The 21,041-nt window shown below is 53.0% G+C and overlaps 4 protein-coding genes across 4 annotated transcripts; 3 read left to right on the top strand and 1 right to left on the bottom strand.

Annotated features, from left to right (window-relative positions):
• CTHT_0056260 (uncharacterized protein) lies at nucleotides 1-1,878 on the top strand (the record flags this gene model as incomplete). The annotated part of the gene is made up of 1 exon (XM_006695888.1): nucleotides 1-1,878. The coding sequence occupies one exon, from the start codon at nucleotides 1-3 to the stop codon at nucleotides 1,876-1,878; it is 1,878 nt and encodes a 625-aa protein (XP_006695951.1).
• Nucleotides 1,879-2,294: 416 nt separating this feature from the next.
• CTHT_0056250 (uncharacterized protein) lies at nucleotides 2,295-4,082 on the bottom strand (the record flags this gene model as incomplete). Its single annotated transcript, XM_006695887.1, has 1 exon — nucleotides 2,295-4,082. One exon carries the CDS (start codon nucleotides 4,080-4,082, stop codon nucleotides 2,295-2,297), a length of 1,788 nt encoding a protein of 595 aa, XP_006695950.1.
• A 7,842-nt stretch (nucleotides 4,083-11,924) lies between these two features.
• Nucleotides 11,925-14,499, top strand: CTHT_0056240 (uncharacterized protein; the record flags this gene model as incomplete). Its single annotated transcript, XM_006695886.1, has 6 exons — nucleotides 11,925-11,989; nucleotides 12,053-12,417; nucleotides 12,503-13,146; nucleotides 13,202-14,077; nucleotides 14,141-14,339; nucleotides 14,396-14,499. 6 exons carry the CDS (start codon nucleotides 11,925-11,927, stop codon nucleotides 14,497-14,499), a joined length of 2,253 nt encoding a protein of 750 aa, XP_006695949.1.
• Nucleotides 14,500-18,263: 3,764 nt separating this feature from the next.
• On the top strand, nucleotides 18,264-19,684 carry CTHT_0056230 (uncharacterized protein; the record flags this gene model as incomplete). Its single annotated transcript, XM_006695885.1, has 5 exons — nucleotides 18,264-18,510; nucleotides 18,586-18,816; nucleotides 18,871-18,938; nucleotides 19,004-19,173; nucleotides 19,240-19,684. 5 exons carry the CDS (start codon nucleotides 18,264-18,266, stop codon nucleotides 19,682-19,684), a joined length of 1,161 nt encoding a protein of 386 aa, XP_006695948.1.
• Between the last annotated feature and the right edge of the window lie 1,357 nt (nucleotides 19,685-21,041).

Raw genomic sequence — 21,041 nt, 5'->3', positions numbered from 1 at the left:
ATGAGCAGACTTTCTCTCGAGTCGGATTCTGACAGCATTCGGGAGCATTCCTGGGTGCCATCACAACGCTCCAGTCCATCCGAGTGGCAGCAAGATCCAAGCGACTGGGAGAGTGGTGAGGACGATGACGAGGAGGAGGACACAGACATCGTGACTTCTCCATCCGGCTTCCGCTACAACATCTCGCGGCTTTCTCCAAGGACCAAGAAGGTGGTCAAGAGCCTATTCAGAGAATCCCCCTCACGAGACCCCCCGCAAATCTCTCTCGAGCTCTGCGGCATCCGACAAGAAGACCCACACGGCAACGGCTACTTTTACGCCTTCCAACTACACGAAACAGTGCCTTGTTCCGTCCGCATCGGTGCTAAAAGCAGTGGGCGCTTTGCGATCCCCCGTTGCGAGTGTCCCGACGCGCGTTATCGGCGCGTCCGGCCCTGTAAACACCTCATCTGGCTGTTTGACCGTATCGCCAAACAGACCCTCTTCGATCATGACCCAGACTCAGAGCTCACTCTGACCGAGTACGGCTACCCACAAGAGCTGGGCGACCCTTTCGATCAGATCTCCCAGCTCCGTCTCGACGTGCTCGCCGATGCCCTGCGCTGCAACATCTCGGACCCAGACAGCGACTCCTCTCCGCCTAGCCTGTCCCGCCTCCGCGAAGCTGCCGACATTGTCGCCTCCTTAGCTGGCATCCCCCCTCACGAGGTGCCTACCCCCCAACCCCCTCCCTCTTCCGACAGGTCCCTCATCCACCGCGGCGACCTCGCCTCGACCCTTATCTCCCTCCTCCTAGCATCCCACTCCCTAACCGAATGGCTCCGCTCAGCTCTCGACCCCCTTCTCGACCCAGCCGTAGACCCCTTCCGCCAAATCCAGCACCGCGTGGACCGCGTCCTATTCGAACTATCCTCTTACCCATCATCATCCCAGCGCAACCCTCTTAAACAAGCCGAAGGCCCTCGCAACGCCCCCTGGGCAGCAACTCAAATCCAGCGCTGCGTCAAACGCATTGAGACACTCCTCACTCGCTCGACAGCCCCGTTACCCCCCGTCTCACGAGCGTCAGCCGCCCAGGCGTTGGTGCATATCCTTCGCAGTGTGGCGACGCACTCAGACCCGGAGTTATACCGTCTCCTGATCGGCGATGCAAAGGATACAAGTTTCGCCGTGAACGCGCTTGCACTTTTGCCTGAGCAAAGCCAGTTCGCCGAGGACCTAGCCGGGGTCATGGAGGTTATCGGTAAGCGCGGGGCAGGGGGAAAGTGGGCTGAAGAAATGAGCGCTCTGGTCGCGAGGATGAGGCGGTACCGGCCTCCGGAGCCCGAGCCGGGGACAGTCGGGTCAGCCAGCACGGTCAGCGCCCCATCCATGGGTCAAACTCCGCCCTTGAACATCTCTCCGACCGCTCAGTCATCCCCAGCACCCGTCCAACTTACCCCCTCAGCCTCCTCCACCCAACCACAACTCCATCCCCACCCTTCACAGCCCCAAAAGAAGCCCTCCCCCCCACCTAAATTCACCACCCGTACCTCAACCTCCTCTTCCTCCGGAGGGAACTTCCACTTCCTAGCCCCCATAACCCCCAAGACCTCGCTCACCCGCGGCCGGGGAGGCCGCGGTCTACGAGGCCGAGGACGGGGCAGTACAGGGACCAGCAGAAGCAGTAAGACATCTGGTCCGCGGGGGGGGAAACGGCCTGCTCCAGGGTCAGCTAATGATGAGACACGAATTTGGGATACGCCTTCGGTTGGAGCCGGTTCAGGGGTTGTGGCTGGAGGGCGACGAGGGAGTGCCGAGTTTGCAGGCGGCGGGACGGTGGAGAGGATTGAGGCTGAGAGTGGGAGGACGTCGCCTAAGAGGCCTAGGGGGAGTTGATGTCTATGAGGGAGCTTATCGGTTGGGGTGGAAATGTCTGAAGGGTTCAATAATTAAGAGATTTATACTTGGAGAGTTAACAATGGGAAGCGACTGGCTCGCACACTCATCAACTCATTTTGGGGAAGATGTAAAATTCAAACAGATTTTGTTTCTTTCTTCTTCGAGAATACCATATTTTGGACGGCCATAGTTGGGTGAACAGGAGCTCATTCCTCGTCTGAGTCACGATTGGTCACATTTGCATACAGGCGCTCAGAACTCCCACAACAGAATGATGAATAGTTATTATTCGATATTTTACCTCCTTGAGTTCCCAGTGAATGCTTTTGACTTGATCCACAGCTCTACAATACCAGCTCGTCGTTAAGATTCTCGTGGTTACATGCACGTCATCCAGTCGCTATAATGCAACGTCAGCTGTACGCATCACGAAATGCCTGCAACTCACGAAGCACCTCCCGAAGTCGTGGCCGTCCAAAATGATTACCGTCCCATGCCCCCTGCCGCTTTCGCTCCTCCCTCAACCACACGAAGCGCTCTGCCTCCTCCACCTCCGCGCGCCAGTACTCCCTCGCAGCCTTCATGACTTCCTCTGGGCTGCTCTCCCCCACTGTCCCACGCAGCACCAGTTTGCTTTTTTGTCGGACAATTAGACTTGACAGTCCCGGTCGCCTACCCCGTGTGCAGCGATCGATGAGATCCCTCAGCACAACCGGTGTGTACCGATAGGCAGGGAATTCAATATCCGGCTCACGGAGGTACGATTGCCAAGGTGTCACGTGGTGAGGAGCACTCTGTCCTTCAAAAATGCACCACAGAACTCGACCAAGCATAAACACTTCTGCTGCTTCTTGCTCTCGCTCGTCAAGGCACAGCCATGGGATGATATAGCTCTGGTATGCGCCATCTAGTGGGGGATATTCCTCGCAAGATTGAAGTTTCTCCCAGTCGGGCATGAGCTTGCTCAGAATCGAAGCATAATACTTGCGGGTATCTTCGGGGATGCCTGTCTCGTTGCCGTTGTTACCACTGTCACCCACGCTGCGGGTAGCCAGGATGCGGATGAAGTCGATCGCGTTGATTTCAGGCGCGGCAAACTCACACCACACACCGCGCTGCTCAAAGTCAACCATAATAAGGTCGCCGGTTTCCGATAGGATAATATTGTCGAGCCGAAGATCGGGATAAAACATGCGTCCTTCCTCCCTTACATGTAACACAGCTGAGGTTAGCTGTATCGCCCATTTGAGCCGCATATCCATGGTCAAGCGGCCATTGATCCGCAACAGAGGGAGCATATCACGCAGACCTCCGCCAGAATGGTAAGGGAGCATAAACCCGACCACTGCTCTCTTTCCTCCAAAGCTGCAGATCTTGGTGACAAGGTAGTCGGGCCTCGAAATCACATTCGGATGCGGCTTCATCAGCAGCAAATTGCGCAGCTCAACGTACATATACTTGACACCGCTTGTCAAGGCCTTTAGAATCCATAACTTGTCATTGCCATGCGCTGTGCCGTCGTCGGTCTTCCCTGGAGACAATCGCACGATACACACACTGTCGGAAAGCTGCTGGACAATAACAAGGTTCTTAATATCCACAGCCTGTGGGAGCTGCTCAGAGGGGACCCCAAGAGCCTTGTCTAGCTTCGCCAACGCGAGCAACTGTTTCTCGAGATAGTATGTGGGGGCGACGGTTATGCGCATTTTGCTCAGGTCCAGATCCAGGTTTTCGAGAATAATGCGAGAGCCGAACGGCAGATTCTCGTACAACGACTTCAGCTCTCCCTCTCCTGCCATCCAGGTTTGAAGCCGACGTAGGATGTGGTTGGTAATGCCAAGCCTTCTTACTCTGTCTGCATCTTTGGTATGAAAGGCAGCGTTCAGGCTTAAGATCTCCCGGAGCCGTGGCGATAGGCCTGCCTCTTCGGGGATAAACACGTCGAAGCGCATTGGCGGCAGGGGGCCAGCATTGAGGGGCAAGGCGTAAAACTGGGTCCCCAGCCCTGTAGAGCCGTCGATCCGCCATCGCGGGTTCTGGGGCGGGTCGAGACTGTTGACACGATTCTTCGGGTTCAGCTGGGACTCTGACCAGGGAACCTCCTCGGGCGGGTCTGTGGGGTGATTAGCCGGCGGTGAATTCTGCGAGAAGGCAGCTGTGGGGTGGATGACGTCGTGGATTGATGCTGAATTGAGGTCCATGGTTGACACACTGAAGAGGAAAGGGGGCTGTAATATGCAGCAGAAGCGGACAAGGCAAATGTCGCCGGTAAACTACAAGTAGACACAGTGCTTCGAAGAAAACAAGACACAGGGTCAGGCTTCAGAAAAAGCAAGACCATGGGGGAGCTTTTGGAATCGGGGAGTTCACTGTCGCCACTAGTTAACAAAACCAGACTGCTACCCTTCTGCTTGCCAGCACGTTGCCTGTCAACAGTAGCCGCACAAAAGAGGACTCTGTTCTCCCAAGCACTTGACGCTTGACGCTTGACGCTTGACGCTTGACGCTTGACGCTTGACAACAAACCCAGCAAAACCTTTCATGTGCGGCTGCAGATCCATCCATTGTTTTACTTTGGAGCGAGATTCGATGTATGTACTCACCGGCTGCAAGCTCCCGCTCGCCTGGATCTACGTCATTCAGCGGGGACACTAGATTGAACCAGGAGCCAATGTCCGTGGCGGTCAGCTGGTGTCAAGATGGTGCTGTTGACTTCCAGATTGTTGAGATGACTGGCTGCTCGAGCGTCCAGGAAAATCGAGAAGACGAAGGACCGTAGGATGATCCGAATGACAGCTCCGACGCAGAACAGTCGGGAAGCGCGCTTGCTGGACCATTCCTCTTCCTGCAAGAACAACTTTCTGGCAGGTTGGAGGACGACTTGCTTTCCCTGATTGGCTCGTCTCTTTTCCTCCATCCAAGGGAAACCACAGTCTCTCGGTTGATCTGGCTCATCAGTCCAAACCGAAGCTGTCGAGAAAGCGGGAGCGCCTGGAGCGGGCCTGAGACGGACGACTGGATTGTTCCTGAACTCCTGCTGCTCTCCTCCACTCTAGCCTGGGCTTTGATCACGAGACATTGCATTCGTGGTTGCCCGCGATCGGAATTGATGACTTGTCCGCAGACGCTGGCGAGACGAAGATGACATTTGGGCGATCGACTCGAAGCTATCCGCCGATAACAAGTTGAGCGTCCTGGAAGTTGAAGTGCTGATTAGACGTTGGACCTCGGAAGACGCCAAGAGGATGGAGCTCCCGGCATTTGGATGGAGACGTGGAACGTAGGCTCTCCACCAGTCTAGCTTACCCTCATCTGTCCTTTGGGATCAGTGTGGCCCAGTTTGGGCACCCAAATTCTGGGGCCAACGCATCTGCTGCATCTTTCTTGCAGGTTCCGTCGCGTCCGCTGTGGGCTGAACTGGACACGGGGCTTCAGCTCTGTGGTAGAGGCTACACAGGAAAGGCCCGGGGAACTTAGAGAGATATTCCGGTCTCCTCGAGCGACAGGGCCGCCGATAAAAGGACAAGGATTATCCTTGTGAATGTCTCCAAGCTCCGGGAAAGTGATGGGTTGCATCTCCGCTAGCGGAGTGGATGGACTGTGTTTGCTCCCTTGTTTCAAAACCCGAACTATAGGTCCCGCCAACATCTCGCGTGTGTAGGTTAAGGATATACTGCAATCGAGTCAGTGGACAAATGAGTCTTGTCATGCATGTACACAAGTATATCTTAGATTGTGCTTGCTGTAGACGTGACCTGCTTGGCTGGCTCGATCATTCATAAATTAACAAAGGAATTTGGGAGGACGTGATCGGTGAAATGGCAACAGCTCAGGGTTGCCTGATGAAGCGATGGACACCCTCTTGTGGTTGTTTCCATCCACTCTGGTATTACCGAAATCACACAGTTCATGTTTTGATCGGTTCAGCCGCAAGCTGCCGACCTAGTGCAACGTTTGAGGGGCTCGATAACCCAAAGGGACCCAGGTGACTAATGGCCTAGGAGGATAACCAAAGAATAATCTATAGGGAATGTCGAGACTATTTCTTGGTCCACGATGTCACCCTCCTCATCTTCCGTCTCTGGGCATAGATCGGTGCAAGGTGAGGGGTAAGAAGCTTAATTCATGCACAAGGGGCCCGAGTCCATATTGCTTTTCCATCCTGTTCTGGGTTGGACCCAGCCAATGGTAGCATGGGCGGCAGCATGGTGCAGGCGGGGCATTATATTGAGCCGAAGCAGCAGAGGTTTATCAATCTCACATCTCTTCTAACCTTATCCATCACCGTCATGCTGTATAGTATCAATCAGGTAAGCTGAAGTGTCAACTGATCTAGGCGCAGTCGGTCACTTGCGATTCGTAAACTTGCATTCAGTAAATCCGATAGAGGGATAAATCTGCACGAATGATAAGGTCTATCTGCCAGCTTCCAGAAAAGGTCACCTGACACATGGCTGATGTTCTACTGGAGAGAACTGTGGGCATTTATTGCGCTACCTTTGCTGACGTCTTGGAACAGCCTGTAGAGAACACGTATCGACATCATACGACGTGAACGGCAAAATATTGCTTGGGAATATTGATGATGTGGCAAATGCTAAGCATCGGTAGTTGGTTTATTTCAGTGAAAATACGTGTTGTTTTCGCCGAAGTTCAGGGAATAGGATTAGCACATGCCTCGGTGATGTTGGACATGGCACTGTGTACAAGGAGAGGGGCGTGCTCGCAGGAGCATCCAGGCATGGTACCACAAGACTGGTCAGAGGACTTGTTGTTCATTGCTTGACATTTAGCTCACAAACCATAGGCAGCATGTCGAAGATTAGCATGAGAAAATAGCAATCTGTTTTCGCTTCTTGTGTTGCGGTTCCGAGCTTCATGCCCACAGTGCCATAGAAGTAATGGTCTGCATGGTGGTGTAAACAGAAACCAAACACTATAAGCATTTCACAAACCAGGGACTACCAGATAACTGTATTGGCGTGCTTAGAAAGTAGGTTGTGCTCACAGTCCATTCGAGTTCAGATACCTATGTTGAGATGGAACTCCAGTGGGCTCTGAATTAACGGATCCAGGATTATTGGAGCTAGCCAAGAACCTTGGAATTCGTGACGCATGTGCCAGCGGCTAGATCTGCAAGATATTGACCGGTGAAAAGGGGAATTTTGAGTTAAAGTAGGCTAGTCGCCTCGAAGGCATCTCGGCATGTCAAAAATGAACCATGAAGCAGTCTACCTAGAAATAATATCATGTCATAGCAGAATTGCCACTCAGGAGTGAGTGTGAAGACTATAGCCACTAAGGAGGGTACTGCTGTGGGAAAACAAGGTCGAATTCATTCCTTGGAACGCGAGGTGTTCCGGTGCTGTAATCAACTGTGCTCTGATCAGTGTCGTAATAGGTCTATTGATGACTATTGTGAAGGTGCTGAGGTAAAATTGCATCAAACATTTGGGTGCGCTGTCCAGACCTGACCAACTGTCCGCCGGACATCTAGGGGGCAGATATACTGCAACAGCAGCGATGCTGAATCGGGAAGAGGACAAGGCTCGTACCCATGTTGAGGCTGAAATCTATCATGATGGGTGTACAAAGGGACCAAGAGCCTACGAATAAACCTGCCAACCAATCACCGCTCCGTTACGATTGGGAGATATAGCTGGTTTCATACGTTTGACTTATCGCTGGACGCTACTTACGATTTTGGCATGTATTTGCAGGGTAACGCGGTGTAAGTTTTGGGGAAATCACAAAGTGCGGCAGCTCAACAAGCTTGAAAGATTTAAGCAGAGGTGCATGTGCGGTCTTGCATTTCCGCTGTAATGGAATTTCGCGCTGACACCTACCTGTCCCAGGAATCAGAGTACCTCAACATAGCTGGGAAATGATCCGCTCTGATCGACGACAATGTTGAGCCTCAGCTGACAACTAGCAGAACAAGTACGCCGTGGATAATGTATAATTGACTACTACTAGAGTCTTTGAAGAGCTAGACTTAACCATTAACCTGCCATAAGGACTTCTGATTGTATCGGTATCCTGCTCAGTTTTGGTCTATCGGGCAGATCGTTGCTAGTTGGATGCGATGATAGGTCATATAGCTACGATTGTACAACCACATAATCGAGTAACATACTCTAGCGCGCAGTCTTTTTGTTTGGCCTTTAAGAGGCCGGCACAGAATGTCTACAGTCATGAGATGTATGGACATTGTCGAATGATCAAATCGTGGGGTCGCCAAACTTGCATCTTGTGCATGACGATCTTCTGCCGGCTTCGGAACCAGATGTTAAAATATCGATAGTGCCGACGACAGCTCTAAGGCTTATTGCTTATTGGCACTTTTCCAGTTTTTTTTTTTTCTTGTAGCAGATACCTAATGTGGAAGGCACATAGGTAGGCACCTAGATAACTTAGGAAGACAGGAAGACGCAACCTGATCTGTATAAATGTGGGGTGGTGTATCGCAGGGGTGATGACCACGTCTGCAAAGACTTGGAGATGATGACCCCCACGAAACTCGGGAGGGTCCCCTGCGTTAGGACAAACGCACCTTCCAGAAGCCGGACATTAGAGCCTGAAAGTTGTTGGCAGATGAAATTGCTCCACTTCTAGAAGCCAATCGACCTGGCTCCAGCTCCTCTCTAACGTGAAATGCAAACCTGTATCATCACAGCGCTACTTTCTCACCTCTCGAGAGCAGCTACGCTCTTGAAAATCTCATCAATTGGTCGCTTACATATGGCTAAGATCTAGCTGGGTCATGAGGGATCAAAGGGGATCTGGCTGGATAGATCAGAACCGAGCGATCATCTTTTAACTGCGCCGGGACGCGGATCAATGGAGCTGCGAGGTACGGATCCATACACCAGGCTAGCGAGGGGTGCTACACAGCCCCCAAGACCCTGAGCACCTTCTCGTTCAACCACAACCTCAGGCAGCAAGCTGGCTTCAGAGCAAGAGCAAGCTGATGAAGGAACAACAGGACATTATGCACACAAGTCAGTTGTCCACAGTCGTGTCTCATTGCAATTTCCCATCAGCGGCTCGGAGATTAGGCCCTTTTTGTATTTTGTGTCGGGAGAACTTAAACACATCATAACATTTGCATGATAAGCTGCTGCCAGCCAGGTGTCTGGTCGGTCACTTGACTCTGTAACAACCCACGACCAGACGGTACCAAGGCTCACATGGCGAAAGTGGGGTTCCTCGTTCGAACGTGGAGACCCAGGGAGCATTGGCCTTTTGTCACAGCTCTCATCTTGTTCCATGCATGTCTGTTGCCCAGCAGCCTACCTAAGCAAATCAAGCACAACAGATTCTCATTGACATCAACCGAGCGAACCACATCGCAGAACCGTTGGAGCCCAACTTTCGAGCAGCGTTTCGGCAGCAAGTTACCGAATGTTCTCCATGGTCGTTCCGAAGCCAAGCACACCCTGTTTGCCTGCTGCGGATCACAGCCAATGACGCGCCGCAGCCCATGATATTGCTGACATACCATTGGCTGCGAGGACGGAAAGGCCGCAGCCTCTATGCAATCATCATGTCCCCGTGGATGAACCGTCCAGCTTGGCGGTGCGAGCGGATTGTCACCCTGCCTATTTGCCGGCTCAGAGCTTCGGAAGACGGCATGCTGAAGGAACTGTGTGAGCGAGCCTGGGGAAGAAATCAATCGTGGACTCGACTCGAGCAGCACTTCAAGCAATCGCTGCGTTGCTACAATGACGTTGACAGTACTGTTCGCGTACATACCCACTGCCCGTTACCTGGTGGTCCAGGCTCCAGGCTCCACAGAGCGACGACGCTAGTGCAGCTTGCTACCTATCCAGCCGGGCGGATTGTGGGGAGGTGCCGTTTGATGAGAGCCAAGTATGACATGCGCGGCTGGGAAGGGTGAAAGAAAAGCCAAAGAAGCTTCTGCTGAGCTTTGACAGCGCACTAGCCACGGATGGCCTGATGGCCGACATTTTCGCACCTCATCAGCCTTGTCAGGTCGCATTTTCACATTTTCCCACACGCTCTTTTGCCCATTTGCATTGCAGCGATTAATCCGTACCACGTCTTCCCACGGCGTTGGCATGCTGGTGCTCATGCTCCGCTTGTTCCAGAACTTCCAACAAGGCTTCAGGGTTTCTAGCGCTTCCCTGGTCCCCGCAGCCCTGTCCCTGTCCCACGGATTACCCGGCTAACCCGCAGCAGCAAGGAGGCAGCAGGGTCCTTGGGGCCAGCCCACGCCTTTCCCCCGCGACCGGTGAACCTGGAAACTCTCACTCTTCACTTCGCATCTCCTCCTGCTTCTTCACCGATTCCTTACTTTAGCGGCAAACGAGACAATACTATTCTTCACCGGCTCTCCTAGACTCCACCGAGCAACAACCACAAGCCTGATCTTGGTCTGTACCGTGAAGCAGCACCACGCGTGTTACCAGAGAACCAACCCTGCCCTCCCAGGACGCCGAGCCTCTATTTTCCCCGGGCCTGGGCAGTACAGCACAAGACCTGCGATCCATCGCCCCCGCCCGCAGCACCGCGACAGTGTCGCGCTGAAGAGGGCGTCGACAGTTGTCGCATTCTGATATTTGTTAGCCACTGTTGACGATACGGTGCGTTCGCGCATCAGCCAGGCGCAGCCCATCGATTTGCCCTGAGGTGTGTTGGCGCGTTCGAAGTGCCTGCTTTTTTTCGGCACCCCGCTGGATGCTTGTGTCGCATCAACTTATCCCTCCAGCGTGCCTAGCTGCTCCTCACTCTGGCCGAGAAGCTACAAGTTCTGGCAGAGTGAAAAAGCTTCGGAAGCAGCCGCTTTTTTCAGAGCTTGTCTATCTGAGTCTCTGGCGCCACAGCTCCTGCGAAGAGACGGCGGAGATCCGACTTGTACTAGTTTCCTTCACTGCTCCTGCAGGTCGAGCGAGCTAGCGAGCAACCACTCAAGCAAGCGAGAAAACAGGCGCCTGAATCCGGCAGACTTTGGGTTCTCCGACACAAGCCAGAAGAGGGATGGTAGCAGTCTGAATCTGTACCTTGTGCTACCTTATCCTGTCTGCCGATCTTGTCCTTAGCCCCATCTGCCCGCCCCTTGCTCGCCGTCTCCTCACTCACCCGTTTCGGGGCTTTTTGCTCTCACACGCCTGCTCACCTCGCACCGTCACGGCCCTTCAGTGAACATCCGCCCCGGAGACTATTGTCTCTTGAAGCAGACAGGTCTCCACAACGTCTCGTTCTTCGGCCTGCCAGCATAGCGATGGCAACGGCGCACTCGTGAGATGCTTACGTCTCCCCATCACACCCCTCCCTACCCTCCAACAATACTGGTATCACTGTTGAGCCTCTCCACAAAAAAAAAGGCTCTGTGTGTTGAGTCGGTCCTGCTGCTTGGAGACTTCCGACTGCTTGCCTAAGTACTTGTCTACTACCCCTTGCATTCCGGGGTGGACCTCTCGAGCTGCCGGCCAAAGTGCCATACTGGTCTGCCAGTCTCTCCCTTCTGATTCCCCAGACGGGCCCTGGGAGGGAGTTCGTCTGCGCTTGCTTCTGGGTCTTGGCCTGGACATTCCATCCCAATTCTCGTCAATATGGTAAGAGTTCCCCCGTTCTTCCCTCTACACTTGCGGCAGCCTGCATATTGGACATGGCATGCCTCTTCCTTCTGGTTACCTTCTTTTCCTTTTTTATACATCTGCTTCTTGACAATTTCCCTGGCCTCAGTCCTGCTTCTCTTATTACCCCACCAACTCTCAGACAATGCACCCCGTGACCCTCTCTCCTCCCACCCCCTTCGTGTCACTTAGACACAAGCACTCTACACCATTTCAGCCCTTCTCGGGGAACAACATCAATCCCCTGTCAAATCTTTGCGCTACCCCATTCCCCATCATGGGCCATCTTTCACCGGTGTTTTTAACTTTTTGCCACCGCCCCGTCCTCCAATTGTCTCTCCTTGTGCTCATAAATGTGCGGTGAAATTGATGATGTATGTCTAGAATAATATCAATATCAGGAAACGGCGGGGGTACCCGGCCGAGGACAGCTCCTCGGATCCAATGTTCCAAAACTTTCCTCCTCCGTCCCAATTCGCCTTCAACTCGGTCCCATTGTTCCCTAATCAGTCCGAGTATATACCGATTCCGGATCCCTCGACACAGGTAACCATCACGATATCTTTGGACAGGCTCTTGAACCTGGGTGACCAACAGAACCAGCAGTATATTTTGCAGCAAGTTGCCAACGGGGTTCACCAGCCGCTCCCCGACCTTCTGGGTCTCACCAATGCTCCAGGTCCCGTACACAAGAGGCCGCGTCTGAACACAGACTTCTCCATGCCAATGTCATACTCAAATGGACGGTCAGGGCAAGATACGAAGGAGAAAGCCCCTTTTGCCAGTTCGTCAAATGTCGGTTCCCATACTGGACGGAAGGCGTTTGGCTTTTTCCCTGACGACGGCATCCCATCCGGATGGACCAGCTCGCGTCTGGCCGAGTGCTTTGCTAGTTTCACTATGTGTCAGCCATGTTCTCCGTTTGATTCCTCGCCTGGTATGTGTTTCCATCCTTTGCCCTGTTATCTCCTGATGGGGATGTAAACAAACCAGATGTTGACCAAATTGGCTGTGCTGCCCAGCATACCAACCCATTCTGACACCACCGTCCTATGACTTTGACGATGCCGGGTCGGCCTCCACAAACGCAGTGACCGCGGCGCTGACGTCTCAGAATCCAGCATCGCTGGCATCTGCACCACTCACTATTGCTGCCAGCCCGGCCCAGCTGTACCCATGTGATACCTCGCTCCTTCTTGACGCATATTTGCCCAACTATCCTCCAATGCGACCAACCTCTGTGACTGGAATCCAGCCACCTACTGGCAGAGAAGAGATGATCTACCCGGTCACGTCTCCTGTCACTGTCACAGATGGTAGCAACGGGGGAAGTCCCCAAGCATCTAGCCTGGAAAGTGTGTCGTTACAATCGAGCAGTCTTGGGAATGGCTATGCTGCCAGCGCACTGCCGACAAACTATGACGAGGAGAAAGCCCTCATGAGTCTCGCTCCTCCTGGATTCCCAATTCTGAATCTTGAACTGGAACAGCGCAGCGCTGGAGCTCTTCCAGATAACCAGGACAGAATCCCATCCCTCAACTTCTGTCCACCACAAAGGTCAACGCCCGTCAAGCGTGGGCCTTTTAAGGACCAAGATCAGCGAGAAAAGACTGCTCTCACCAGAAAGATTGGCAGTTGTATTCGGTGCCGAATGCAGCGAATTCGGGTAAGCATCGTGTTCACTACTCTGGGGAAGGGCTTCTTGCTAACACTGCTGTAAGTGTAACTTGGACCCGGAGAATAAAAGGGGTCCTTGTCTGTCATGCAAGAAGATAGCCATGAACACAAGGGTATACCGACTAAACTGCCTGCGCTGGAAGATCACTGATGTCCGGCTTTTCAAGCCCGGCCAAGTCAAGGGGCAAGAGTGGACCCGACGCTGGCAAGACAATGTCATGGAAGAGATTGCCACTTGGGAGTCATCTGAGATCAGGACAATCCACGTCACCGAAGGCTACACGGGTCAGTCTGTTAGGTTGCGGGTGCGGCAATTCAAGCCACTGCCAGGTGACAGTCTCGAGAGGTCGTGGGTGTCAAATGGTGTGAAGAAACGCGTCAAAATTCCCCCATACGCGATCGTCAACATGGAGGAAGCCCGCGCAGCGTTTGATCGGTACATCAAGAATCATATGTACGAATGCTGCAACAATCTTGTGGCTTCGAGAGACCCCTTTCTCTGGAAAACTTATGCTCTGGCGATCGACATGGCCAAGGATCAATCGACTCCACCGGCGGAGAAGAGCTTACTCTCAGCCACGCTAGACCTTTGGATGTCTGTCCGGCTGACGACTAAATCGTTCGAGATTGTGGGCGAAGATACACTTGGCATGCCGCGCAATATTATCGACGATGAGGCCAACCCGCTCTATGGGAAGATTCCGTTGCCACCGGTCATGGGGGCACAGATCGATTCTGTTCTAATTCACCAAATCCAGCCACGACTACGACGCAGAACGTTAGAAGAACTTCAAAAGATGACACAGGAAAAGAAGCAAAAGACATGGCTCACTACTTATCTGGTCACTTTCATTCTCCTACACAACATCGCTCTCATTACCAAGCACGACGCCGAGTACGCGAAAAAACATGACCTGAAGGTTGGTCTTCTGCTTCATAAATGGGCAGCATTAGGCATACTAGTGCTGACATGGTCCCTGTAGCGTCGGTTCGCGCGAGAGGAAACAGTTAAGGAATACAATATTGGAGCGAACACCTTGCTTGCCTATTACCATTACTGTAACAAAGCAGTGTATCCTTTTTCTCCCGAGTGCAAGGATCAGGACCTGCAGAGCCTCGCCGAGTTAGATGACAACGGCCTCGACTTTGTGCGTTATACGCGACGCATTGTTGCAGAACACAGTAAGTTCTTTTCTCACTTTTTTACTATCCAGTTAGTGCTGATACGGGACATTCAGAGAAAGAATGGGCGCAGCTGTGGGAGTCAAATGCCTACGAAAACGAGTATTACTATGTCAGCCAGCTCTACGAGCAAAGCTGGCAGCCCCGGACCATGGTTTAGAATGTCATGAACCGGGGAGTTCCCAGGTTTTCACTACTCGGCATACTGGGCAGGGACCACAGACTATTGACAACACTGTGATAACATCGGCATGGACTGAACATGGACATCGGCGTTGGCGGTTTGGCTCTCGACACTTGCAGATTGTTGGATGCATGCGTACAAAAAGAGGAAGGCGTTGGTTAATCAGGCGCGCGATGGATTATTCTGGGCATACAAAGGTACATACACATCCTTTATGGGTACACCACGGCGTATGACGTCTCATCACACTGGAGGTTAGACTTGGGTATTGTTCGGATGCCTTTCCAAATTTACACTATGCTGATCGGCCTGCAGCGCTAGTTGCATCCTTCCCGGAGATCCCATTGGCGTTGTTACCGGAAGCAGCGGAAGAAACCTCGGTCAGGACTTCCGATAGTAGATTGATGGGCCTTGTCCAGACCAAATTCAGGACAGGTATGCAAGATGTGCCAGGGCTTGTTTTGTTAGCACCTTGGTAAGAATGCTTACCCAAGGGCGTCCAAGAACGCCACAAAACCTCGCCAAGGAGTTAACAAAAACCCGGCATGCCTGTACAGTGCCGCTGTGCTCGTAACACATTCCCCACAGCTCGGAGGGCCAGGCTCGGACTCCAGCCAGGCGCCCAGGCCAAACTTTGGCTATAAACCTTTGGGCCAATGGCTGCCAACTGCAATCTTCTATCTAAACCACGACGTTTCCTTCTGCTCTTGCGACTGCTGCTGCTATTCATGACATCTTGATTTCCCCCCCCCCCCAGGCTATTTGCCCAGTACGCAGTTTCTTGGGGAATTCTCCCGCGTCCATCCATACATGCCCAACGACATTTTTGCCCTTCCGTCACACTTTGCTCCCGTGCTGTGGAGTCGTTGCGCCTGCTATATATGTCCGGCGACAAGCACACAGCAGTCGTATCCACAGATTTCTCTTCTACCCTGTTAAAACTACAGAGAGAGCGGCTCAACTAGCCTGTCGCAGTAAGAGGTGAAGGATGGGGTCCTCCCATCAAGCAGAGCTCCTCGCGCCCGGAGGTCGCTAGTTCGGGCTCAACCCCACTTGCTCATCAGGCTTGGTGGCTTGCCCACCCCCATGCTCCACCCACGCCCAGGTCCCAAAACCAAGGTTCTCCGCTTCCATAGGGCAGAGACGTGGAGATTCGGCGAAGTTGATGGCAAGGATTTAACGAATCAGCCTACACGGCTCTGGGGTTAGGTACGCGAGGAGATGGCTGATGATGGAACCCCGCCCCTTCCAGCATTCCTTGTCACAAGCAAAAAGCAAGTGACAGAAGCAACGCAGGCATGAGAATTTGCAGCATGTCGGCTTGTTACTCCCCTCGCCTGGCGTGTCGCGTGCTGCCAGTTTCCCCAATGCAGCTCATCAGATCTGAGATTTCTTTTTTTTTTGTGTTGGAGAACGTGTCGCGTGTCGTATCCCTCATTCCTGATGCTGCTTCTGCAGCATTGGCCTGGACCCTCGCAACGGCAGACAACAGACCCGGATGGCGGTTAGCGGCAGAGGACCGCTGAGTCGACCCGAACTCTTTTCGCATACCTCCGAGGTGCTTCCATCGGTTGTACTCAGGCCGGGCTGTTGATGCTTTTACTCCGGGTCTTGCTCCCTCCAGGCTGCTTTGCTTTTAGCCCTTCTCGTGGTTCACGGAAGGGATCAGTTCCAATCTCAGCATGGCCTTCTTCATCCCCCCCTCTTCCCCGCATCCCATCCTCTCGCTTCTCCTTTCCTCCTTTTTTCACGCTCGTATTCGATCGTGCTCTTCACCAGTCAGCACCCGACTCCCCTAGCAGAGTGTCGGACCGCGTCGAGCAAGCAACCAGCGGCAACGGCAATTGGAGTCTGCTCGGCCATCGGGCAGCCGTGCTGGCTGCAAACGCTTGCTCAGCATGGCCCTACATCTACACATACCCGCCATTGCCCAAGACCCGTTGAACGCTGACCTCAGACTGTTTCCCTAGCGCACCAGTGTGCAACCTACTCGGTGGACATAGCTCTCGTCGGCGTGCATGCCAGCGGCCTTTTTTTGCATTCTTCTGCAGGTGTTATTGCGGACAACAGACGCCTTTGGGCATTATACTGTCGTACAAACTTTGATGCCAACGAGATTGGGTATAGATGGCTCAAATGGTCATGCTCGCGTGTTTGTTGGCTAGACTCGAATAGGAGCCGGCTTGCTTCTCTCCTCGTCTTTCTTAGACACTTGTCGTTAGTTTTGAAAACGTCAAAACCATCGATCTGGTTCCTTTCACAGTCCACACCACACACACATCCCCCAGTTACCGTATCTCCCATGATGTTTTGGGATCATCTCCACTCGTTTGCCTTCTCATTCGAGTTGGATGCAGCCGGAACCGTACGATGGAGAGCATAATGGCTCGCTGTTTATTATCCACACGTCATGTTCGCGTCCGGCGCCCGGTATCAGTCTCATCCAAATCTCTCTCGGCGTAGATCCCGCTAATGTAGCGGCGATCTCGGCCTAGATCTCTGTTCCTGCTCGAACAGCCTGGCTGGGCGGATGATCCTAGTTCGCTTGGCTTTTTTGGTCTGAACAAGGGGGTGGGCGAGTCCACGAGGGGGACGTAGGTACCCTAAGTGGCGCGGACGCCGCTCTCGCCCAGACCATCTACGCCGCTTCTTGTCATGCCAGGTCCCTTCCGCGTGTGTTGAAACTTGAAAGATTCTATCCTATCCCAGTTGCCCTCTAACCTGTCTGAGCGTAGTGGAGCAGCGCCTGGCACTTCTGATGCTCGCAGCATAGCCCGGAAGTGCCTGCTTCTGCCCCCTACGACGCTTACTCAGTGACCCGGACAATAAATTGGCAAGCCTCAAGCTGCCCTCTGCGACTCTTTCCCCAACTGGCGGCTCCCTTTCCGGCCCGACCAGCTCTCCCGGAGGCAGTTAGCCGTTTGCTAGCCAATTCTCAACCTCTTCACACTCTCATCACTTTCCATCTTTCATGCCAAGAGGGGACAAGAGGGGAAGGGCGTGTGACTACGTGAGAAAGACCCGACCTGCAGTGTGCAAGTGTGCGCATGGTGAGCCTCCACTTCAACCTCTCGCACACTCCCCTGGATTAGGTATTAGGCAGGTAGATAGTTAGGTACCAGGTAGACATTGGACATGTTGACCGGTTACAGTTTATGACCATCCGTGCCCTGCCCGCCATGTAGGGAAAGCACCCATCCCGAACCTGAATGTTTTTTTTTGTTGCTCCTCACCGGTCAGCAGAAAGGCTTTATCCGCGGCAGCCTTGCCATGCCCGGCCCGTCCGTCTCTCATTCCTCGAGATGAACACAGGCACCGCAACGGCCACTCAACCAGCATCGTCACCATCTCAACCTCGCTCTAGGATACTTGCTGCTGGCGGTCTTGCTTGTGCTACCAATCGCCAAATCATCGCTCATTCTTATCCTTACAAGCTCTTATAATCTTGCTTCTTCCTCGATCCTGAGAGCTCTCCTCGGTCCCTCCCGTCTTCTCACCTCACGACAAGACAATTAAGAACTGCCACCCCCTTCTCCCGAGGCAACGTGGCATTGCTTGTCCTTGATGACATCGTTCTTCCCAGCCCCTGCGCACTTTACGGCTCTCCTTTTTTCAGGTGAGCACTTACACGGATGCTCAACGGGCAGAAATGCCAAGTCGAGCAATCCTCCCCTGTTCATGCACCCCAGCCCAGTGCAGGCTGCTGAGCCGCATATTAGAGAATCCACCTGTCCGTCACAATGTCGGCTGTTGGCGCCGGACCCATCCTTGCTGCGGCTATTGCCCCAATCGCTGGCAAGAGCACCAACTTGGCCCATGCTGTCAATGCTAGTGCCGACGTTACCGACCTCCCTCCCGGCTTCCCGGCCGAGCTCAAGTCAGAATTGGCCTGGACTGGTGCCGACTTTGACAACACGACCGAGCATATCTTCGTCTTGACCGATGCCCACAAGGCAGAGATCAAGGCTGCCGTTGAGGCTTATAAATGTGAGTCCCAGCTCCTCGCTCTCATTTGGTTGCCCATGGCCTCTTATCATTCCCGGCATTAACATATCTGCTTAGTGCTCGACCAGGATGGCGACCTTGTCGGCCCGTCCAACTTCCCACTTCCAACCTTGGGCCCTCAGCTCAAGCAGATCAGTCGCGACGTGCACGATGGACGAGGATTCGCCGTGATTCGCGGCCTCAACCCAGCCGAATACTCGGTCGCCGACCTCACCCTTGCTTACCTCGGTGTGCAATCCTATGTTGCCGAGCAGCGTGGCCGCCAAGACAAGTGCGGTAACATGCTTGGTCAGTATCCTCAATCCCATTTTATGCCCAATTGCTTGCTGACAACATTAACAGTCCACATTGTTGCGGACAACAGCACGAAGCAGGCTGCCGACCATCACCGCCACTCTACGAAGTCGATTGTGAGTAGAATATTTTCCAACCCCCAAGGGATTTTTTTTTTCCTTTTGCACTAATCAGTTGTCAGACATTTCACAATGAAGAAGCTGGCGACGTTATTAGCTGGCTGACCCGTAGTACCGCTGCTGCTGGTGGCAAGTGCATTATTGCATCCGCCTACACAATATACAACGTTCTGGCCGCCACTCGGCCCGAGCTCATCCGCACTTTGGCCCGGTCCGACTGGCCGTTTGCCATGTATGTATCTTAGACCCGGGCTTTTTTACACCTGGGGTAGCATCTAACTTCATGTCATTCCTGTAGGCCGCGTTTCCATTGTCGCCCAATCATTTTCTACGAGGGCGAGAAGCTCATTATGAATTTCGGCCGGGCTCCTCTTCTGGGGAATGAGGCTCATCCCCGCCCAAAGCATCTGCCCTCGGTAACTCGGCGGCAGTTGGAAGCTCTGGATGCCATTGAGGCCATCGCGCGGGCCACGCAGCTAGAGATTCAAACTCAAGCAGGCGATATCCACTTCATAAACAATTTGTCCGTTCTTCACCGCCGAGATGGCTTTGTGAACGGACAGCTGCCAACAGAGAAGCGCCATTTGGTTCGCATGCGCCTGCGCAGTGCCGAGCATGGCTGGCCTATCCCCGCAGAGCTTCAAGACGAGTGGCACGAGGCCTTTAGGGCCGACGGCATCCGGCTTTGGCACGTGGAGCCGATGCCCGCCTACTACTTCCCCCTTCGCGACCAGCCGAACTAATCAACAAATCTCGTGTGCAAGCTTGCTTTTCACTGATATCTTCGCCTACTAATGTTTGTTGTTTGTGTTCTCCATTTCTCATCATGTGGGTACAAAGGGAACCGGTGGCACAAAAAGAACTGTCATAGCGGCGTTAACGGTCAACCTTGGCATTTCCCCATGATGGCAATGCATTTGTAAGGGTCGCCTGGCCGGTTGAAAAGAAAAAAAAAACATGTGGAGAGACGGTGCGCAAATATTTTGAGCATTTGCTAGCATTGCTGGTAAATTTTCCAGCTAAAAGTTTTCTACGCTTGATGCCCTGCAAAGGGAGCGCCACTGGTATGCTTTTGGACAAAAAGGATATACGAATACTAAACATGACAATCCTGTCGAAGTTTTCTTTCTTTCCTCCCTTGTGATGGTATGTTGTCAAAATACTGGTGACACTGTACGATGATCCTTGAGGGATGCCTGGAGAAGTAAGTACCTGTACCAGTACACAATGTTGCTTTTAGGCCAGAAATTGGTCATCGCATCCATTACAGCTGCGAGTCTGCAGCCAAACGGCGCGATGCAGTGTGACCATTCTCTAGTTGACCCCTGTATCTGCATACTGTGGTGGACAGCAGAAAGCTGTCACACTCAGGGATACCAGCTTAGGTACTCCGCACAATTGGCGTTCATCCCACAAGCATATATCCTCCCTGTGTTGCTGTCGATCGAACTTGTCTCCTGGATCAGAGACAGGGGTAGCATCTTGCAATTCGTAATCGGTAAGGTTGGAAGCAATAGGCAGGTAAAGATCACAAACGCCGTGCTACCTTCGACACGGAGGTTCAGATATGAGCTGTATCAGTGGAGAGTTGTTGAAAATCTTGGTATTAGGATAGCCTAGCCTACTGAGCCTGGACTTTTCTATCCCTCTTTCGTTCTGTTGTTATCCTTCTCTTACGGATTCCTTCAATGCATGTACCCGCCGAAACAACTTGGACAAATGCATTCGGATCAGAGCCACACCAGAAACAATCTGACTCGACTGCGGCGGCTAGCTGTATGCTAGTCCTTTTGCCGCATCCCCGGGGGGGGGGAGAGCGTATTTTGTTTTTTTTTAAAAAAAAACCCAACTTCTACCTAATCTATGGTACTAGGTCGTGCCTATGATGGCAGAGGGCATAGGTCATCTAAGTACAGTGCACAGTTGAAACCCCTTCTTTGGCAGAAAACTCTCGCGGAGGGTTTGCCCGCTGGCCCAAGCGGAGACATGGTGGGTCAACTGGTCAGAGACCAGAAGGTGAAGGTATTTGGTCTCGAAGATTTTGATTAGCGCTCCTCCTTCAAAAAGGAGGTGAGGGGAACCAGATTCGAACCGACGACC

This window comes from Thermochaetoides thermophila, assembly GCF_000221225.1.
Source record: "Thermochaetoides thermophila DSM 1495 unplaced genomic scaffold scf7180000011820, whole genome shotgun sequence".
Taxonomy (NCBI): domain Eukaryota; kingdom Fungi; phylum Ascomycota; class Sordariomycetes; order Sordariales; family Chaetomiaceae; genus Thermochaetoides; species Thermochaetoides thermophila.
This window is presented reverse-complemented; position numbering and strand designations above follow the sequence as displayed.